Source organism: Mesocricetus auratus, unplaced genomic scaffold (genome assembly GCF_017639785.1).
Source record: "Mesocricetus auratus isolate SY011 unplaced genomic scaffold, BCM_Maur_2.0 Super-Scaffold_100676, whole genome shotgun sequence".
In the NCBI taxonomy this organism is placed as follows: domain Eukaryota; kingdom Metazoa; phylum Chordata; class Mammalia; order Rodentia; family Cricetidae; genus Mesocricetus; species Mesocricetus auratus.
In genome coordinates this window covers 127,703,843-127,725,891 of record NW_024429266.1, presented here as the reverse complement: position 1 = coordinate 127,725,891, position 22,049 = coordinate 127,703,843, and the positions used below count along the sequence as shown (strand labels likewise).

Here is a 22,049-nt window from a genome sequence, read left to right as displayed (position 1 = left end):
GTAAGCTCAGAGCCCAAACAAAAGAGACAAAGTAATGGTGACACAAACACTTGCTGCCTTAGAACACGGAGCCTCCCCTGACATTTGGTTAACCATGTTAAAGCAATAGGTCGCTGGCCTCCCGGCTCTTACACCCCACGAGGCTAGTCTCATTACATGGGATAGAGTGGGTAGGCTTCAGCAGCCCAAGGAGTTACAAGGCTAAGCACTACACAGGAGAGGTCTGCGGTATAACGACTTTCTCCTGGGAAATAAGTCATCTTACATAAAGGTTCTATGTCATGATCTCCTTCCCCCAGAAAAACGACATCGGGACTGGTCAGGGCTCCCTCTGGGGATAAGACCCTGGAGAGGAGCTTTGTACATGTTCCAAATTTACACATGGGGATTTGACCTCTATCTCCACTCCAAAGTTGTGGGTGTCCTATGGCTTCAAAAATAAATGAATAGGGGGAGATGTGAGGAGCCACCCTCACTATTGCTATCGCCATTAGAAGATGGCGCTGACATCTGCTGTCAGTTGGAGTTTACCGTTTAAGCTGTGCCTCACCCGTCATCTGGGGTGATGAGCAAACCACCAATCCCGGCTCTACACGTCTCACTCGGAGCTCCTAGGCTTATATAAGGGGCTGGGTTTCTTAGCTTGGGGTCTCCCTCTCAGAAGCTGATCATCTATCTCTCAAGATGTATTAAAGCTTTACTGCAGAAGGATCCGAGTGTCCTGCGTCGTTCTTGCTGGCGAGACGGTAGCGCGGGACACTTGCCCTGTGCTTAAGGTGAGTGGGGGCCCTGCTCTGAGCCCCAACTCCCTACATCCCCCGGTTCCCCCTTCCTGGGTAGTTTCTGCATAGAGAGGACCTGCTCTGCCCAGAAGGGCAACCTTGAGTTTGCCCACACCTCAGACTTCAGTGCCTTCTGGTCCTTGCCCTGTGCTTAAGTTTTCAGTCCCTTCCGATCCTTGCCTGGTGCTTAAGGAGAGGAAGAGACCCCATAAGCTCCCACTGAAAGAAAGGATGGGAAGAAGGCAATATAAAAACACATCCAATAACAGAAGAACCAATATGACACCACCAGAGTGTAGAAACTCTACACCAGCAAGACGGGAACATACCAACACAGATGAAACAGAAACAGAAAAGAATGACCTTCAAAACAACCTCTGAAAGTGATAGAGGCCCTCAAAGAGGATATGAGAAAAATCCCTTAAAGAAATGGAAGAAAACACAAACAAAAATGCAAGAAATCAACAAATCTCTTAAAGAAAGCAAGGAATGCCAAGAAAAAACAATCAAGGAGATGAAGAAAACAATTCAAGACCTGAAAGCCAAAATGCAGACAATAAGAAAAACACAAACTGAGGTAATGCTGGAAATCCAAAGGCTGAATAAACAATCAGGAACTACAGATGCAAGCATAACTAAGAGAATACAAGAGATGGAAAACAGAATCTCATGCACTGAAGATAAACTAGAGGAAATACATTCATCGACAAAAGAAAGTCTTAAGTCCAACAAATTCTTAACACAAAATATCAAGGAAATATGGGACACGATGAAAAGACCAAATCTAAGAATAATAGGTATAGAAGAAGGCAAAGAAGCCCAGCTCAATGGTGCAGAAAACATTCAACAAAAATCATAGAGCTTTGGTAATCTATTGAGCCTTGGGCAGCAGATCAGTACCCATCCCAAGTATACACACGGACTTTGGACTCCCATAGAACAATGTGAGGTGCACTCTCACCCTGAACTCTTGGGGAAGGGTCTAGGCCCTGCCCTATATGAAATGACAGACTATGGACACCCCCATGGAGGGCCTCACCCTCCCTGGGGGAATGAGGGGATAACGGGGGGGGGGCGATGGGGGGAGGGCACGGGAGGAGGGGAGGGAAAGGGAGAGGGGCCTGGAACTGACTTGTGAAGCAACCTTGTTTCTTATCTAAATTTAAAAAAAAGAATAAAAAAAATCATAGAAGAAAACTTTCCCAATCTGAAGAAGGAGATGCCTATGAAACTACAAGAAGCTTACCGAACACCAAATAGACTGGACCAAAAAAAAAAAAAAAAAGTCCCCTCGCCACATAATAATGAAAACACCAATCATACAGAATAAAGAACGAATACTAAAAGCAGTAAAGGAAAGAGGCCAAGTAACATATAAAGGCAAACCTATCAGAATTACACCCAACTTCTCCATGGAAACTATGAAAGCCAGAAGGTCCTGGGTAGATGTTCTACAAACACTAAGAGACCACAGATTCCAACCCAGACTACTATTCCCAGCAAAACTCTCAATCACTATAGATGGAGAAAACAAGACATTCCATGACAAAACCAGATTTATGCAATACGTATCCACAAATCCAGCCCTACAGAAAGTTCTAGAAGGAAAACTCTGACCCAAGGAAGTTAACCACACTCAAAATAACATGGGCAACAGATAATCTAACCAGAAATCAGAAATAGGAGAAAAACTCACACACAAAACCACCACCACAGAAAGATCCAAAGCAAACAAGAATCAACAATCAATGATCATTAATATCCCTGAATATCAATGGTGTTAACTCGCCTATAAAAAGACACAGGCTAACAGAATGGATACGAAGACAGAATCCATCCTTCTGCTGCATACAAGAAACACACCTCAATTTCAAAGACAGATGCTATCTCAAGGATAAGGGTTGGGAAAAGACTTTCCAATCAAATGGACATAAGAAACAAGCAGGTATAGCTATCTTAATATCTAACAAAATAGACTTCAAACTAAAATTAAAAGAGATGAAGAATGTCATTTCATATTCATCATAGGAAAAATCCACTAAGAAGAAGTCTCAATTCTGAACATATATGCCCCAAATATAAAGGCACCCACATTCATAAAAGAAACATTACTACAACTCAAATCACACATTAAACCCCACACACTTATAGTGGGAGACTTCAACACCACACTCTCACCACTGGACAGGTCCACCAGCAGAAACTTAACAAAGAAACAATGGAACTAACAGAGGTTATCACCCAATTAGGTTTAACAGGCATCTATAGAACATTCCACCCAAACAAAAAAGAATATACCTTCTTCTCAGCACCACATGGAACCTTCTCTAAAACTGACCACATACTTAGCAGTAAAACAAACCTCAACAGATACAAAAAAATTGGGATAACCCCCTGTATCCTTTCTGGCCACCACAGCTTAAAATTAGAATTCAACGTCAACACAAATTGCAGAAAATTCACAAACTCATGGAAATTGAACAATGCTCAATTTCGTCACCCCTGGGTAAAGAAAGAAATAAAGAAAGAAATAAAAGACTTCCTAGAAGTCAATGAAAACAAAGGCACAACATACCTAAACCTTTGGGATACTTTGAAAGCAGTTCTAAGAGGAAAATTCATAGCACTAATTGCCCACATGAAGAAACTGGAGAATTGCCACACTAGAGAATTAACAGAACCCCTGAAAGCTCTAGAACAAAAAGAAGCAAACTCACCCAGGAGGAGTAGACGACTGGAAATAACCATATTGAGAGCTGAAATCAATAAAGTAGAAACAAAGAAAACAAAGCAGAGAATCAATGAAACAAAGAGTTGGTTCTTTGAGAAAAATCAACAAGATAGACAAACCTTTATCAAACCTAACCAAAAGACAGAGAGAGGATATGCTAATTAACAAAATCAAAAATACTAATGACAGTTTATGCTGGAGAGGATGTGGAGAAAGAGGTACACTCCTCCACTGCTGGTGGGAATGCCAACTTGTGCAGCCAATTTGGAGATCAGTATGGAGATTCCTCAGGAAAATGAAAATCAGTCTACCACAAGATCCAGCAATTCCACTCTTAGGCATATACCCAAAAGACGTACCCTCATGCAATAAGGACACCTGCTCAGCTATGTTCATAGAAGCATTATTTGTAATAGCCAAAACCTGGAAAGAACCTAGATGCCCCTCAGCTGAAGAGTGGATAGAAAAAATGTAGTACATTTACACAATGGAGTACTACTCAGCAGAAAAAAAAATGGAATCTTGAAATTTGCAGGCAAATGGATGGCACTAGAAGAAACCATCCTGAGTGAGGTAACCCAGTCACAAAAAGACAAGTATGGTATGTACTCATTCATACATGGATTTTCAGACACATAGCAGGGCACTGTCAGCCCACAATCCCACCGCCAGAGAGTCTGGGGTGCGGGGAGGACCCCAAGTGAGATATGCATGGTAACCCGGAGAAAGGTTATGGGATGAGAACTCCTAATTGGATTGGGGGGGGGGATAAGGGGAGGACAGAAGGAGATGGGAGAAAGAGAGGGAGAAGAGAGGAGGGGAGAGGAGGACATGGGAGAGCAGGAAGGTTGAGCCAGGCTAAGAATAGAGGAGAAAAGGACGGGAGATACCATAAAAGAGGGAGCCACTATACGTTAGAGGAGAGATCTGGCACTAGTGAGATCTTCACAGATCTACAAGAATGACACCAACTGGCATTAAGGCTACCTTAAATGCCCTCCCATGATAATTAGAATGATGTCTACCTTATATGCCATCCTAGAATTCTCACCCAGTGTCTGATGGAGGCAGAGGCAGACACCCACAGCTGTGAACCAAACTGAATGCCTGGTACCCAGTTGCAAAGAGGAGTGATGACCAAAGGAATCAAGATCAGGCTAGCAAAACCCACAAAAGCAGCTGACCTAAAAAAAGGGGGAACATATGGACCCCAGACTGATGACTGAGGGGCCAGCATGGGACTGATCCAGACATCCCTCCCACCGAACCTGGGTGACAGAGAGGAGGCCTTGGTAATCTGTGAGACCTTGGAGAGTAGAACAGTATTTATTCCTGGCATACATATGGACTCTGGGAACCCATACCACGTGGAGGGATGCTCTATCAGTCTGGACACATGAGGAAGAACCTGTGCCCTTCCTGGGATGATGTGACAGACTCTGAAACTCCCTCATGGAATCCCTTGCCCTCCCTGGGGAGTGGAGGTGAAATGGAGTGGTGGTGAGGGTTTGGGAAAATTGCGGTGTGGGGGAGGAGGGGAGGGAGAGGGAACTGAGAGTGACATGTGTAAAAAGTTAAATAAAAAATGTGAAAAAAAGAGAAAGTGAATAAACATATGAATTGGCTAAATAGTATCACATGACCCTCATTGTAAAGAATTACCTTTAGGAAAATTAACCTGAAACTCATGGGCCTAGTCTTTTAGTTGCAAAAGGGGTTATAAGACTTCCAGAGTGAACAACCATAATACTACAGGAAGAAAAAATACTTTAAAAAAACTTAGGATTTTTTCTTTTCTTTTTTTTCCCTTTTTTCAGATTTTTAAAATTTAAATTAGAAACTTGTTTTACATGTCAATCACAGTTCCCTCTCCCTTCCTCCTCCTCTGCCCTCCCTCCATTGTCTCCCTATCCTATACCCTTTCAGCTCCCCAGGGAGGATGAGGCCTTTCATGGGGAATCTTCAAAGTCTGTCATATCATTTGGAGTAGGGCCTAGACCCTTCCCCATGTGTTTAGCCTAAGGGAGTATCCCTGTATATGGAGTGGGCCCCAAAAGTCCAATCATATACTAGGGATAAATATTGCTCCACTACCAGAGGCCCCATACGATTAACCAGACCTCCAAACTGACATCCATGTTCAGGGGATCTGGAATAGTCCTATGCTGGTTTCCAAGCTATCAGTCTGGGGTCCATGAGCAACCCCTTGTTCAGGTCACCTGTTTCTGTGAGTTTATTCAGTCTGGTCTTTACCCCTTTGCTCATCACTCCTCCCCCTCTTAGATTCTAGGAGTTCACTTCAGCATTTAGTTGTGGGTGTCTGGTTTTGCTTCCATCAGCTACTGGATGAAGGCTCTAGGAAGGTATATAAGGTAGTCATCTATCTCATTATTGGGGAAGGGCATTTAAGGTTGCTTAGATTCTTAGTTGGTGTCATCCTTGTAGATTATTGAACAATTGGATTTTATTATCCATTCTGCAAATAGTTACTCAACACTGATAAGCCAGAGACTTCTTGGTGGTTACGATAACACACCAATCAACCAGTACAAAACAACAAAGTGAACCAAATCAAATCAAACAAACAACAACAACAACAAAACAGGATTGTAAAGCTCATATTCTGAGGTTTCTGTTAAGACCAACAAAGCCTCTATCCTGCCTCTAGACAATGCTATAGTGAGTGAAACTACAACTGAGTTCTGTAACAAGCACGGCTTGGAAGTTCTAGTTAAGGTGAAGGACAAAGATAAAGAAGGCTGCTTGTCTTAAGTTAAAAATGGAGACAGATAGGGCCAGGAGGATAACTCAGCCTGAAAAATCACCTCAGCTCCATCCAAATGGGAGGAGAGAACTGACTTCCCAAAGTTGTTCTTTGACAGGTGTGCCATGACAATGCATGCACTTAAATGTACACACACACACACACATACACACACACACACACACACACACAGACTAAATAGTCCTTTAAAGAATAGCATTTCAAAAAACAATAGAAAGAATCTCTAGGTGCTTAGTGAGATGGTGTACTTTTCTTCATAGAAACCCCACCATCCATGCAGTTGCTTATGAGGCCACAGGCAGAGGAAGCTTCGGGAGTCTACCTACTTTTCTGCATAACTTTTCTTTCTCTTATTTAGGTCTCTTTTCTAAGCATGTTTTCCTAAACACATTAGGCTTCCCGACTCTTTCTTGAAAGCTCCGTCCATTCCCCTCTGGCAGAAGGGGTGCAGCTGCTAGCTGACCTCCATGGCTAGCCTAACTGAGAAGGCATCCCCTTCTTCTCTTCCTTTGTCGTCTACTGCTTGGTGGAAGCTGAGATTGGCAACGTGCCTGCCTCAAGGTTCTTCTTTTAGAATCTAATCTCTGATAAAATTGTCCTGAAGATTGCAAACAAACAAGCAAAAACACAGCATACCCTTGGATATTCAAGTACTTTCCGAGATGGGTAATATTGACAAAACTATGAAAAGAGAATGTTTCATGGGACTACAGGCGACAGGAACCTCTAAGCACCGTATTTCCAAGTATTCACATGGTGCTCAGGTGCTCAGATTTGTTAAAAAACATAAAAGTAAAAAGACTAAGTATTGAAGAGAATAACAAAAGAGATTTACAGCTGAGTGTAAATCTTGTAAGGAGATCTTCTGGATTCTTGTTGAAGGCCAGAGATGCAAAGTTGCAAAGCAACTTAAGAGCAAGGGAACTTCTGGACCAAGTCAGACAGACTGAGAAAACCTAGAGGTCTACAGATGGTCTCAAAGAGAATGCACATGGTTCAAAGAAAAAGGGCGGGGGAGAGCTGGGCATAGAGGCACATGCTGGGGTGGCAGGGGCAAGGGACAGGAATTTAAGGGCAGCTTGGGAATGCAAGTAAGGAGTCAGCATGGGGCCTGTCAGAAAAATCTCCTGCTACTCTTGGTGGCCTGGAAATACCCCAAGTAGCCTAGAAGGATCTCTGGGTGGCACAGTGGATACACAGGTAAAGCAACACCCCAAAGGTTTTGGGCACAAGCATGGCTCAGGAGATGGAAGAGGAAGTGGCTGCTGGTAACCGGCAGCTGTGAATTTTAACTCCTGCCCAGATGAGGAGGTTAAGTTTATTACTGAACTGATTCTTATCTCCCTAAATTCCCCTGAACTCAACTGGAACTGATTTTGGATGCCAAGCTGCAGCAGCCAGAAGGGAGGACTCCAAAGAACAGAGAAGTTGGGCAGACATACACCTCGAATCACAGTGTTCCAAGCAGAGCATCCTTGTGTGTGGTACCCCAAGGGAAAAATTGAGATCTGGGAAGCTGTGAGGTGACATCAGAGGAAATGATGTATCAGGTGGTTCACCTGCCTTGTAGATTGCTGACCCACACCTGGCTTGAAGGGTGATGCCAGAGACTTGCTTTTCTTGTCAAGCCCAGAACCTTTGAGTGGTATTCCTGCCCAGGGAAATAAAAGGGGGTGGGGTGCCTGCAGGCAAGTGGTGCCAGGGGGACTCTGTGTACCCAACTGTTATAGTTGGTACTGTCAAAGTTGGGTGACATTTGGCACTTATTCTATTTGTGAGATAGGATGATATGACCACTATTACTTTGTTCCTTTCCTGCCCATCAAAGGACAGAGATATCCTCTTAAACTTCCCCTGCCTTTGTTTCCACCCAAGCCAGTGACAGCAACCACACCAGAGGATGCAGAACAATGGCTTTACCAACTAGGGAGACTTTTTGCAAAGAAGGCACTATGAGAATCATAGAGTCTCTTTTGCATAATGTTAAATCAAGTAGAATATTAACAATCTAAGATTTTTTCAAAAACTTTATAGGAGGGCCGTCAGTACCCTTTATTTAGAGCCAGTTTCTCAAAACTGTACCTAGTTAGAACTCGCCAGGCTGCGGGGGTTTTCCACACTTCTGAGCAGCGTTTTTCATCTTTACACAGAGCTGTGGCAGTTGGCAGCTGTTGACTCTCCAGAATCTGTGCATGTATGAAGGGGCCCAGCACAGGCCTGGGTCAGCAGGTCCCCTTGGAGCATTAGGTAAGCTCCCATAGCCTGATGACTGCAATACCTCTTATTGCCTTGGCAAACAATTCAGTTCAAAGAGCTGTGACTGACCGCTGGGTGTGGATTAAAGATCAGGGAATCATGTGCCAGCCATTACCTTTCCACCCATTTCCCACAAAATTGTTGTCCATTTCTTTTAACATCCTCTGTGAACACACTGTTCTTTTCTCCCCAGCACATTTCTGGCCCCCTGGCCTCGCTGGCTACTTCAACTCCTCTGCTCAGGCCCTATTCTGAGAGCAAACTGGAAAGTAACTGAGCCGGGAGGACAGTGTCACAAAGGGAAACTGAATCTTTGATCTGCGAGTACAAGCAAAGGTCACTTTGTGATAAGAGACTGGCTGCAAGTAAAAGTGGAACTTAGTGCTGGGGAAGAGAGTAGGAGTTGTAGGTCAAGGGGAAATTTGGTGGCTTTAGTAACTAAGGCTGACTTGTGAATGGACTCTAGCGATGAGGGTGGGTGAGTAGGGGGCAGGAAAGAAAGTTTTGAAGTGTGAGGAAAGTCCAGAACCCCCTGCTAAGCAGATGTTCCACCAGGGAGCAACTTTGGTGACCATACTGAAGTTAGTGCTGGAGTGATGTCACACAGACCCCGAAGCTGTTCCATCAGGTGGCTTCTGGCAGCCACGGGTTCCACACTGGGATGTCCCATCAGTACTCAGCATTTTGTGTCTGAAGTGTTTGCATTCGGTTTCTAAGTATTATTCTATCGGTTCTAACAATCCAAGCATCCTAAAATTGAAATAAAAATAGCATTCCTAAAGTGGAGATGAGATGACACTTATTTGCCATTAGCTCAGGCAGATGAGAGCAGAGTGTGTGCATGCCCATCTACGCTGCAACAGAGAGCACGTGCCAACATGGAGCGAGCCCTAGAATGCTACTGGAAGAGCAGGACTCTAGGCATAGCTCTGCCACCACAGCTCATCGATCCATGTCATAGTAACATGTACACCTATTTATTAATTTATTGCAAGAACCCATTGTGCACGTGCAGATCTCCTTTTGCTCAGATATAAATTAAAGGGACTACTTCACATCAACTCTAGTGTTGAAATCATGCTGTTGGTCTAACATGCTACATTTTGTTGACACTGGCATAAAAATAACCTAGGTATTCTCCTATGCTATATTCGCTTATTATTTACTTACTGGATCCCATACTTTTTTATAGGGTAGCCTGTTTTATTTTTACTTTACTTGTACCAAGGTTTCCAATTCAGGCCCTCATACACGGTTTACTATATCATTGAGCTACATCCATTCCTAGATCCTTTTTTTTTTTAATATTACTAGGCATTTTTACATCACATGAATACATTTACTTTAATGAGTAAACATCAGAAAACATACAAACTATGTTTGTTCTTCCTCGGTCCACTGGATTATGATGCTCAGTATTACGAGCAGATTACCAGACTGTTTTTTGTGCACAATAAATGAGACATTTTTTCCCTTTTCTTCAAAATCTTGACCATTCTGTCCTAGTTTTCAGTGCACTAGGCTTACACTATGCCTATACTATCTCAGTATTTTATCATAGATATATCTTTTTTCTTTTAGGCTTTTCAAGACAGGGTTTCTCTGTATTCCTTTGGAGCCTGCCCTGGAACTCGCTTTGTAGACCAGGCTGGCTTCAAACTCAAAGAGATCCACCTGTCTCTGCCTCCTGAGTGCTGGGATTAAAGGCGTGCGCCACCAATGCCTAGTTCTCACTGTTTTAAAAGACGTATTTGTTATGTATACAGTATTCTCTCTGCATGTATGCTTTCAGGCTAGAAGGGGGCACCAGATCTTATTAGGGCTGCTAGGAATTGAACTGAGGACCTCTGGAAGAGCAGTCAGTGCTCTTAACTTCTGAACCATCTCTCTAGCCCCAAGTTCTCACTTTTTAATTCACAAATTTATTTAAAGTTGTTGAAATGTCAAATATGGTCACAACCCAAGACTTCTTGTGGAAAACTTCTTAGGGTGCAGAGCTGTACAACTTTGTGTCCATGAATATTCCTTCTTGACCTGTATATTAAAAAGCAAACTATATATCTAAGCATCAACTGAAAAGAGCAAAGAGCTAAAGCCAAGAAAAAGAGGTGCTCCTACAGCAGTGTCTGTGAAAATGGAGGCATATTTGGGCGGCTTTTTATTTTGTTTGTATTTATTGATGACGTTAACACAGGGGATTGGAGGAGGTAACATAATCTGGGGTATTCAGAGAATCATTCAAAAGTATAAAGAACTCTCCAGAACCTGGCAAAGCCTCAAAAGTATAGAAGACAGATCAGCAATGCGTTTTAATTCCTAAAGATCTCATTAAGCGTTGCTTAAAGAAATTCTTGAATCAGAGGGAAAATTAACAAGTCCAGGAGGAGGCGAGGACTCCTTTTAAGTGGCTTTTTATTAAAGTTTGTTAGCTATCAGTCTGCATTATAGAATGAAGTTTAACAGTTGGATGTTAATGGAGGGAATGATTGGATACACACATGCCATGTATTATGTATGTATAAAAATTTTAAATCATGCCATGTAAGACTGGTGACCTGAGTTTGATTCATGGAACCTACATAAAGGTTAATAAGAGAACTGACTCCACAACATTGTCCTTTAACCTCCACACAAGTCTGTGGCATATCAGCCTACATATAATTTAAAACTGAAAAACTGTGTAAAACTGCATGCTGTATTGCTTCACCATTTGGTAATCTTGAAGTGTTTTGTTTAACTGTTCTCACACTAAGTGAAGGTATTGGAACTAAAAGCAAGAACAAACCTTAAGGCTTAGAGCACAGAAGAGAAGACAGTTTTAGACAAGGGGACCAAATTTTAATATAATCAAAGATTTGATAGGTCTTTGTCTCTGGCCCAGCACAAAGATCTCTAGAGAAGTGACATTTCCCAAGCTATGGAAATGTCCTTTATTGTTTGCAAATAGTCTCTCTGGAACACACCCCAGTTTACAATAATGAAGTGACCCAAAGCTTCAGGATATGGTTTTGTCACCAGTAAAATCATTCCTACACCTAGAGAATGGGTATGTGTCCCTAACCCACAATCTCCAGGGAGAAGGGCCCAGCCATCCTCCATAATGACAACACACGGATAGACTAGGGTGGTTCAGGAAGGGCTGGAAAGCTCTACCTGGGCCATTGCCAGAGACATCCGTGTACTTCTGGACTCTATCTTCTATAATAAAATTGAAAACATAAGTGCTTTCCTGAGTTATGCAACCTGGTCTAGGAAATGATCAAATTTGAAGGAGGCCCCACTTAAACCTACACTTGGCAGCTGATAATGAATTAAATTGTTGGATGCCTGCTTAGCATTGGAGAATTGGTATGAAACACAAGCTCACATTTAATGGAGACAGAGAGACAGAGACAGAGAGACAGAGAGACAGAGATAGACAGAGACACAGAGAGACAGAGATAGACAGAGACATAGAGAGAGACAGAGACAGAGAGAGACAGAGACACAGAGAGACACAGAGAGACAGAGACAGAGATAGAGAGACAGAGAGAGAAAGCGAGAGCACACTGATATGTAAGTGGCTTGCGTGAATCCTGCAAGCGGCATTATCTAGAAAAGGAATGATGAGTCCAGAGGAGGTAATGGTGGGGTGCTGTAGGAGAGTTCTGTACACCCAGCCAATGAAGTCCGGACACTATCACAGAGCATCCCTCTGAGGCCCTGTGGAATGATTACTATACTCACCTACCCATAAAATGTTTATGAAGTTTCTCATGGGTCAAGAATTCATCAGATACTGTTTCAACAGTGTATTCTTAACATAAAAAGCAAGTTAGTGTCATACTTTCTGGTAATGCATCAAGAGGCATCTACTTCTGCATGATTCTTTCTAAAAGAAAATGGTGGGTTTGAAATATTTTCCAGTGCATCATGCTCTACATGGTGACCTCGGCTAGTTGTTTTAAGGATACCCACATGGTGATTGAATACTTACTACAGAGCAGGACCTGTGAACATGCATTGCCTTACTTAATCCTAACAACTATTATTTGATCTATCAGGGAAATGAAAACAATGAAGGTATTTTTGAGAGATTAAGTGACCCACCTAAAAAAATATTATTTGAACTCAGACAGTCTGAGTCAACAAACCATCCTCTTAACCCCAATACCTATTGCTGAAGACAACATTTACACAACTAATTAAACACACAGAAGTCAAACTGGTGCCTGCTTAGAATCTTCATCCACATAGACTAGTTTCTGTAATGGAAGGTGCTCTGCATGCTGCTAAAGAAGAAAGGTACACTAACCCAGCTTCAAACCAATCTACAAGAGTGATCTGCCTGCAAAATGCCTTGCAGGACAAAGGTTGTGGGAGTAACCAACCAATATCTGATTTTAGGTAAGGCCCATTACATAAGATAGAACCCATAACAAATATTGTTTGGACAGTCAAGAACCTGAGATTGGATAGGCCCGAGAAGCTGATGTCAGAGCCTTTGGGTAAGAGAAAAGAGGCTCAGAAGACAACGGGTGAGAGTGAGGGGCCATCACCTCTACACAGCCACCTTACAGTGGTCTGAGTTTTCTTCCCTCATTTTAGATAGTTTTGAATCTTCAGCAAGAAGAAACCACAAAATTGAACAGCCAGAATCCTGAGGTGGTGAAGAAAATTCTTGGCAAAAGGGCTACCTTTCAAGCCATTGGGTACTAGCCCAGACTGGAGAGAACAGAGCTCAAGAGTGGGGGAGTTGAGCAGGGGTGGGTGGATGGTGATCAACAAGATGGGCCAAGAGGAAATCTGACAGACATTATTTTTACTTGGTGAGGGGGACATGTAGAAAGCTGTGTTAGTCACCCCTTCCTGTTACTGTAGCAAATCTGGCAGAAACAACAGAAGGGAGGGAGGATTTAGTTTTCTTCCTAGTTTCAGAAGCTTTGGTGTATCATGGTGGAGAGCGTCTGTAATGCAGAGTACTGTTACGGCTGCCAGGAAGGAGACAAGACACAGAAAAGGGGATGACAGGAGAGGAAGAAAAGGAGAGAGCCCTTGTCAGCTGCCAGCGATCCATTGGGTGGTGTCAACCACATTCACGGCAGTTCCTCTCTTCATGCCTCCCAGACTTGTGCTGTGTTTAAACCTGAGCCTTCTTGATTCAGTGGGGTTCAGAACCAAAACAGACTATCACATCAACCAACTTCAGTTAAAGGTGGTTTTTTTAACTTTAGTATTAAATAGTAACATTGTTAGAAAAATTGACGATGGATTATTTGTTTCAATAGTGAACAATGTTTCTAGCAAAAACAATGTAGGAAAATAATCTTTATGGAGAGATGGTTTGGTGTGTTATAGTTTGCTCAAAAATACTGGGAACTGCCTATCAAACTCCTTAAGTTTATTAATGCATACACTCAACAATTCAGCTGTTTGGAATTTACCCTGAAAAAACAATGATGGAATTACCCAAAGATTTAAATATGCTTGTTAAATCTCTGTGTCTAATATTAAATGACTGAATTCAGGCTAAATGTTTCAAAACAAGCCAAGGGTTAAATAAATATCCACAGAGCTATCTGACTGGATACTCTCCAAATAAATACTTACTTGGTAAATTTTCATAATATAATGCCTTTTTTAAAAAGGCAGTTGGGGCTGGAGATTTGGCTCAATGGTTAAAAACATTTTCTGCTCTGACAGAAGACCTCAGTTCAATTCCCAACACTCACATGGCTGCTTACAACCATCTGCAACTCCATTCCAAAGGATCTGCCTTCTTCAGATGACATTGCTAAGCATGAAGTGTGCATGCTGTGCACACATAAATGTAGAGCTAATACTCAGACATATAAAATAAAAATATTTTAAAGAAGAATTCAGATGTAATCACTTTATCAAGTACCTATTTAAAAAATAATTTTATTACATGTATTTATAGTGTGTTTGTGTGTGTATGAATAGTGCTTGTACATGTGCCACAGTGCAAATGTGCAGGTCAGAGGAGGACTTGGAGTACATAGTTCTCTCCCCGCACAATGAGGTCTTGAGGATCAAACTAATATTATCAAGTTTGATGGCAATTGCCTTTAGCCATTGAGTTTTTTCTCTGGCCCATACCTATTATTATTATTTTTAAAATCTCTACTCAAATTGCTTATTCTGAAATTCTGATGCCTTAACTATGGTAGCTAACTTGTAAGTTTCTTTCTTAAGTGAGCCCTGATTTGAATGTTGAACATTAGAAATAATGGAAAAGAAGCTAGCACAATGCTTGTTTTAAAAAAAAATATGACTGAGCAGAAAATCAGCGTGACATCATGTAGAGAGAAACTGCAGCGATTCCACAGCGCTGAGGTCCAACAGGGGGGTGGTTTTAGGAGTGTGGCCTGGCAAGCTCTGCCAAAAACAAGATAAGCAGAGCAAATGCCATTTCCAATGATCATATTGTAAACAAACAAACAAGACACCCAAAATCATCTGTTACTAGTCAAGCTGGATGAGGGATTAAACACAAATGGTGTTTTGCTTTTTTGGTTTATTTTGTTGTTGTTGTCTATTTCACAATTATTTAACCCTTCTGCATATATACAGCACTTCTTAGAATTGGCACACGCAGAAATAACTGGCATAAACAATATTCCAATTTTATTATTAGAAAAACAAAATTACTTCTAAAAGTAGAAGACATGAAGAATAAGAAGATGGCAATGTCAAGTTAACTTGTACATTCAGAGAAGTGAACAGCTGTCATGAATACAGGACACTTGTCATTTGTCACTCACTCACTATGATTGCTAGATTTTCAGTTAGCAGCTAACCAAGCAGCAGGATGTGTTTGTAAATGATGAAGAACTATCCCAAAGAGCTCATTTATGTGTAAGAACTTTAATTTTGAAATTTTCCAAATGGTACACAACCTTATACAAACCTACAGAGTGATTACTCAATGGTGTCAGATTCTAATTAATCATGATGATGCTATGGGATGTAAAGTATCTCTGAGTTTTATTATTGGTGTTTGTATTTAATTTCTGGTTTATGTGTGAGGGTTTAGACTACTGCTGTGTTTTAGAATAGTGAATAGAAAAATGAAGCAAAAGGGCGAATCCACAATCAGTTTGCATCTCAAACTAAACTTTGTTTTTAACATGCTAGTATTTTCTGTGACAATTAAAAACAGATCTCTGAATATAAATAGTTTAAAGAAATCTCAATGATAAGAACAATGAGAATAATTGGGTTTGAAAAACAAAAAGATCATTTATTTAGAAATGCTTCCTAGATGTAAATAAGAAAATTGTTCCTAATTTGGTAGGCTTGGAAATGAATTGATGTATGACTTAAGTAATTACACACCTGTCTAATAGGAGAGGGCATTGGAATATAAAGTGTCACATAAAGTCTATGTCAATAGAAATCTAGCAAATGATAAAAATTTCTGAAAGGGAAGAGTAAAAATGTATTTCAGACAACTTCTAAGTATATACCCTGTTCTCCATAGTGAAGCCACGTTTGGGCAGAGGTTCTTGTGAGTTTACTGAATGAAGCCCCCAGAGAAGAGAACCTGGTTCCCTCAGGTTGCTAATGTTTTTAAAAAAGGAACCTGTCGAAACCAAAAGCAAACTTAGTTTCCTGAAGTCTGTTCCTTCTTTCTACCTACTCTTTCTTCAGTGTGTTCACACAGCCTCCTGTCAGAAGACTGCAACGTGTTCTTGATTTCATGTGTCTAACTTGCCCTGAAAACTGGAATTTTGCTAGTACGGCGTCGGTCATCTTGGTGATTGGTTTTGATCTGCCTCAGATTCCAGCCAAAGAGGAAGTGTTATTGCCCTAGAGGGTCTGTGTATGTATCAGGTTGGAGGAGACAAGTCATCATAAATTCTGAAACCTCAGACAACAAAAGAATGACTCAGAGTTGCTGAAAGAGGAGAGAGAGAGCTATAACTTATTCCCTAGCTATGTGTTGTGTGTGCTGCCACTGCCTAGTGCAGACCTCCACACCAGCGCTAAGCTTTCATGTTTCATCAAAACTATTCCACTGAGAAACCGTGCAGTCTCCAGTCCCCAGACACAGAATTCCATACTTGCAAGAGACAGGGAGGGTCCTTTGTAAGCTCATAGTTAATTATTGGGAAAGGTCTACTCTTTCCAATAACATCCCTAAACACTTCCTGGATGATGGTAAACGTTTTACAAGTTTACAAGGGATTGCTATACTGGGTCCAAAATTTGAGCAAGCAAAAAATATTAAAATCTGTACAAAGACACATCACTGATAGCTGCTTGGGCTTTCCATACAAGTGGGGCCTCGGAAATGGATGATCTACACACAAAACATTTCTACAAGGAGGTTTGCAGAGTCCTACTAAAAACACACAATTCCCCAACCGCTTGTCTCAGTTCTCTGTGAATCTATCCACTAGCAAAGATGAATTTCATTTGTTATATTGCACATAAGCACATGGTTGACACATGTCTTTCTTAGTTTGCAAGGAAAAAAAAAGAACTCAATTAAAGTGATGTCAGCAATTCAGTGGGATTGATGTGTGTTCATTGGTTTGGAATATTATATAATTTTTGAAAAATTGACATATTTCTATTACAAATAAATTAGTACAATTTGTAAAACAGTTATGACCTATTATGTTCTTTGTATCATGACAGTATTTATTCAGCTCTTCAAAAGAGATTTTTTTCCTCTGCAGAAAACAGAATTCAATGTTCTGCAGTAGAGGACATATCTATTTAGAAGCCCCTTTACTCTGCCTGTCTATAATAGTTAAATTTTTAACCAAGAAAGGAGGGGGTTAAAAACAAAAAGGCCAAAATACTTGCTTACAATGCCATAAAAGAGATCGTTTTAGTTTTTGATTACCACCACCATTGTCCTGTTCCAACCAAAACATCTGCCTGTCACCCCATAAACGTACTTACACTTCTCTTCCCTTTATGAGCAAATAAATGGGCCTTTAAGAGATTTTTTAAATAGATAGCAGCTGTTTGGCCGCTAAACACTGCATCTGGAAGTGAGTATGCTATTCACATGGAGGAAAAAACACCCTATTGTTTGATTTTCTTAAAGCACACCAATGTTTTACAAAAGGACTTGAATGCTTTGGATGTGCAGAAAGAAGAGCTCCATAAGGGTTTCTAAAAAGCAGTGTATTGTTACCAGAAGACAGGGTTTGCTCCATGAATAGCTGGTATCAGACTGTGTATACTACAGGGCCAAAGAGTGCTATAGTAGGAGTTCAGTGCCAGGCAATTCACAAGAACTGACACTCACCTCCTTCTTCTGAGATGACCTCTGCTTTAGACTAAGATGAATCATTACGGTTTCCTTGCTAGTTACAGCCTAGCAAGGAACTGTAATTTTCAGAACGCATAATCCATTTAAAAATACTAAAAAATAAATGTTATAACAAAAATCAGGAAAACATCTGCTTTACAAAAAAAGTAAAACGAAGCCCTGACTTCAGGATCCCTAGCACGCTGAGTGAGGCTGCTTATAAAACACTGTGGACCATAGAAACTGTGTTGTATTCTCACATTGAGAATCAAGATTGTGAGCCCAGTGTGGCGGTGCATGCCTTTAACCCCGGCACAGTGGGCACAGTGGGCACAGTGAATCTCCGTGAGGACAAAGCTGGTCTTGTCTACAAGATGGAGAGAGAGAGAGAGAGAGAGAGAGAGAGAGAGAGAGAGAGAGAGAGAGAGAGAGAGAGAGAGAGAGAACGAGAGAGAGAATCGAGGCTCTTTCCACCTCATCTTTGCTTTTCCTTTAAAAGTAGCTTGGCCTGGCATTGGTGGTGCACGCCTTTAATGCCAGCACTAGGGAGGCAGAGGCAGACGGACCTCTGTGAGTTCGAGGCCAGCCTGGTCTACAGAGAGTGCCAGGATAGGCTCCAAAGCTACACAGAGAAACCCTGCCTCAAAAAACAAAACAAAAACGGTAGCTTGGTAAAGGAATGCAAACTGGAAATGTTTCCACTAAAAAGGACAGCTCAGAAGCAGCGAGGGATGGCTAATCCAGTAACTGTGTTACTTTCTACCTTGTTTGCTGTCATTTCACTTCTTCCTTCCAATCCAGCTTCCCCCAGGACAGAGATGCAATTGTAGCGTATGCCTCATCCCTTCTTCCCTCTTTCTACACATCTAATCACATATGCCACAGAGGTTAACCTGTTAGTTATCCACACATCTTAGAAATAGTCTAAAATGGTCCCATCCTTCTCTCTTTTTCTCAGAAGGACAAAATTTTCTACACTGTATGAACATGATTCAAAGTGTTTGAGTCTGTGTGGTTTTCAGGCAGGGTAAACAGAGAGACTTAGTGTTTAAATGGTGAATAGCAAGTTAACAGTAGTTTGGAGGATAGCTGTAGCAAACCAGTTTAACACCCCACAAAAGGGGGGCACAGTCTGAAAGCTGGGAATCATTTTATTCTTAAAGCCATAGGATGAGACTCTGGAGAGTATGCAAAAAAGAGAGAGGGCAGGAGTCTTCTTCCTCTTTGTTTAAACACCAGGTGTCTCCATTTTCCCTCCCACGTCTCCCTTATCCCAGTTCTTTCTTTCATTCTGTTTGTGTTTTCTGAAACAAGGTCTTATCTTGCCTCTGCTGATCTCAGACTTCTGCCTCTACCTCCCAAGTGCTGGGACAGGTGTGCCCCCCCCACTCCTATTCCACTCATTCTGTCTTTGTTAATGTCAGAGGTTGTATTATGACTAATCCTCAGACTGCACATCTTTATTTCATAAAAACTCACTGTAGCTCTGTTGTTGTATGATGACTCTTTCCCTTGGTAGATAAAATCTGACTAAGGAGGCAAGACACACACATCCCTGTTGCAGAATGATAAATAGTCCATAACAAAATACTAAATTTTCTGTAGCTGAGGTCAGTGTGTTTATGAAAGTCACTGAATTCAAATAGTTTAGGAGAATGGGAGAAATCAGTATTGTGATACATTTTAAAAATGAAAACAAGCTTTTTGACAAAAAAACCTCAGTATACAAATGTCTTATATACTTTACTTCTATATTAAGTAATTGACATACACTATTTATAATCTCGTACACAAGACTCCAGGATCATCAAAAATAGACGACAAACAAATGTCTATGTAGACTATTGGGTACCTCTCTAAAAGAAGGGAGAGACTGTCTAAGGTTGCTGAAAACTTTATTTTATTGTAATGAAGTTTTTGCTTTTAGGATTATCTCAACTGCTTGAGTCATAGAACAGTAATTGCTGTAATTAGAACATACAAAATAAATATCTAATGGTCAAATATTAGCAGGTGTGTCTTGAAGACAGGAGAGCACAAATGGGCCAGAGTCGGCACACACATGGGGTACTGTGAACGCCACTGCATATTAATGCTACCGGTCTTCTCACTGGACAGTTGTAGACACTGTTGGCTGACTCTCCTGCCATGGGTTCCCTGTCCCTGTCACATTAGAAGTAGTTTGCTCACAAACTCATAATCTGAATTATGTCTCCTGTCCCGCGGATGTTTCCAGTTGAAAACCAACATTAAGCATCTGAGTTTTAATACGTTTTTAGCTATCTCTCACCTTTAAGGTATTAAAGGCCCAACAAGCTGGCTCAACTGTGTAACCCAGACAACCAGAACCCACAGAAAGTGGAAATGAGAGAACAGACTCCATAAAACTGTCCTCTGATCTCCGCACACATGCAATAATAGATAAAGTCAAGTCTAAATTTTTGTTTAAAAGAAAGTTATTACACTGAGCTGAACTCAAGGAACCCAGTGACAGAGAGGGAGCATAGGTGTCAAAACTGGGCTTCTTTAACCCACAGAAACAGCTGACTTGAACAAGGGGCAGCTGGTGGTAAAGGTGTGTCTCTGCCTCCTGCAAGCAGTTAGCACAGCATCTTACACATAAAAGGTGCCAAGGGAGAAGAGAGATTTAGTCACTGGGTTGGTGACTAGACGGAGATGGGAGAAACCCCTTCAATGATTGATAGGATGAAGGGTGTGAGGAAGGGACGCAGCAGACCTCTCACCCTGAACCTGAGCTAAGGAGTAAGCAAATCAGGTGATGGAAATAGATACTCCTTCACCTTATTAGTGGAAGAGTTGCTTCTCTAGGCGAAATCTGTAGGACTAACAAGAAATCATTTCCAGCCAAAAGCTCCTTTATGGAACTTCACCAATTACTTTAAAAATCAAGCAGTTTCCATGACCTACCATGATTCTTGCCTCTTGGATAGCGATGAAAGAAAATGTGTTCAGATCATGAAGACCAAGAGCCAGTAAGATGTCTCAGCAGTAAATACTCTTGCTGTGCAAATTGCATGGCTAGAGTTTGACCCCTGACCCCAGTGGAAGGGGGGAACTGACTCTTCAAAGTTGTCCTCTGACCTTCCTACTCATGCCTTGGCATGCAGCTCTCTCTCTCTCTCTCTCTCTCTCTCTCTCTCTCTCTCTCTCTCTGTCTCTCCCTCTCTCCCTCTCTCTGTGTGTGTCCATCTCTCTCTCTCTCTCTCTCTCTTTCCTCTGTGTGTATTCATCTCTCTGTTTCATAATAATCATGACAGTGAACAAGAAGACAATACAATAAAAACTCAAATGGTTCAGGCTTGCGCTCACCACCTTCCCTCTTATCTACCCCACTCACTTCCATCCAGTAGATTCTCCTCAGAGTGCTTAACAGCTGAAAGCAGAGTGTTCCCATTAGCAGAATGTAACCTCTAAATAAAATGCTGCTGTTACCTTTCATAATCTTCGCACTGGCGGGTGGTTGCTACCAGCATCTCATTATGTTTCTCATTTGTGAGGTGTCGACGTGGAATCTAAAAGACAAGATATATAAATGGAAAGGAGCCAAGGCTCAGATGTGTCTCCTGGGAAGAAGAGTCTATCAGTCTCAGAGAGAAAGCCACCTGGTAAGTGTTACATGCAGTTTCCATCAGAAGCCATGCTATTCTCGTGTGTTGTTTTCAGCGCTGTTAGTCATGAGAAGACAGACCACAAGTGTGCTTCTGCCTGCTTCAGAGAAAGGGTAATGCACTGAGTATAAGCAAAGGCCCAGCCTTTCAGCTAAGGAAGATTCTGATGACAGAGAGAAGCCATCCAGTAACACAGAGAAGAAGGCTGGGCATTCCAACATGCAGGGCATAAACTGTTAAAGCTCTCAGACTGACATGTTTGCAGTTCAGTTAGCCACACTGTAGGGACAAGCTATCCAGGAGCGCCTAACTGCCCAATACTACCAAGGCCTTTCTTCCCAGGATACCATTTACTCCAGATTTTGCTCAACGGGCATTCGTAATTATTTCCATGATTTTTAGAATAACAGAAATAATGATGTCACAACTAAAAAACACATTTTTACTTTCCTTTTTTTCTATTAAATATTAATTACTATTTAGTCACCCAAACTGTGTCAAAAGTTATACCGGCAGCATGATGCCTCAGATGGAACACAGCAGACACTTGACTTTAAAGAACTGGAAAACTCATGTATATTTTGAAAGTCAATTC

General features: G+C 41.5%; 1 protein-coding gene across 1 annotated transcript in view; it reads right to left on the bottom strand.

The window, feature by feature from the left end:
* Nucleotides 1–21,521, bottom strand: part of Tnip3 (TNFAIP3 interacting protein 3) — a 112,282-nt gene extending 90,761 nt beyond the window's left edge. The window contains exon 1 of the mRNA XM_040738853.1: nt 21,279–21,521. Within this exon, the coding sequence (XP_040594787.1) occupies nt 21,279–21,319 (41 nt within the window). The 5' untranslated portion in view covers nt 21,320–21,521. The remainder of the gene's footprint in view (nt 1–21,278) is intronic.
* Nucleotides 21,522–22,049: the final 528 nt, after the last annotated feature.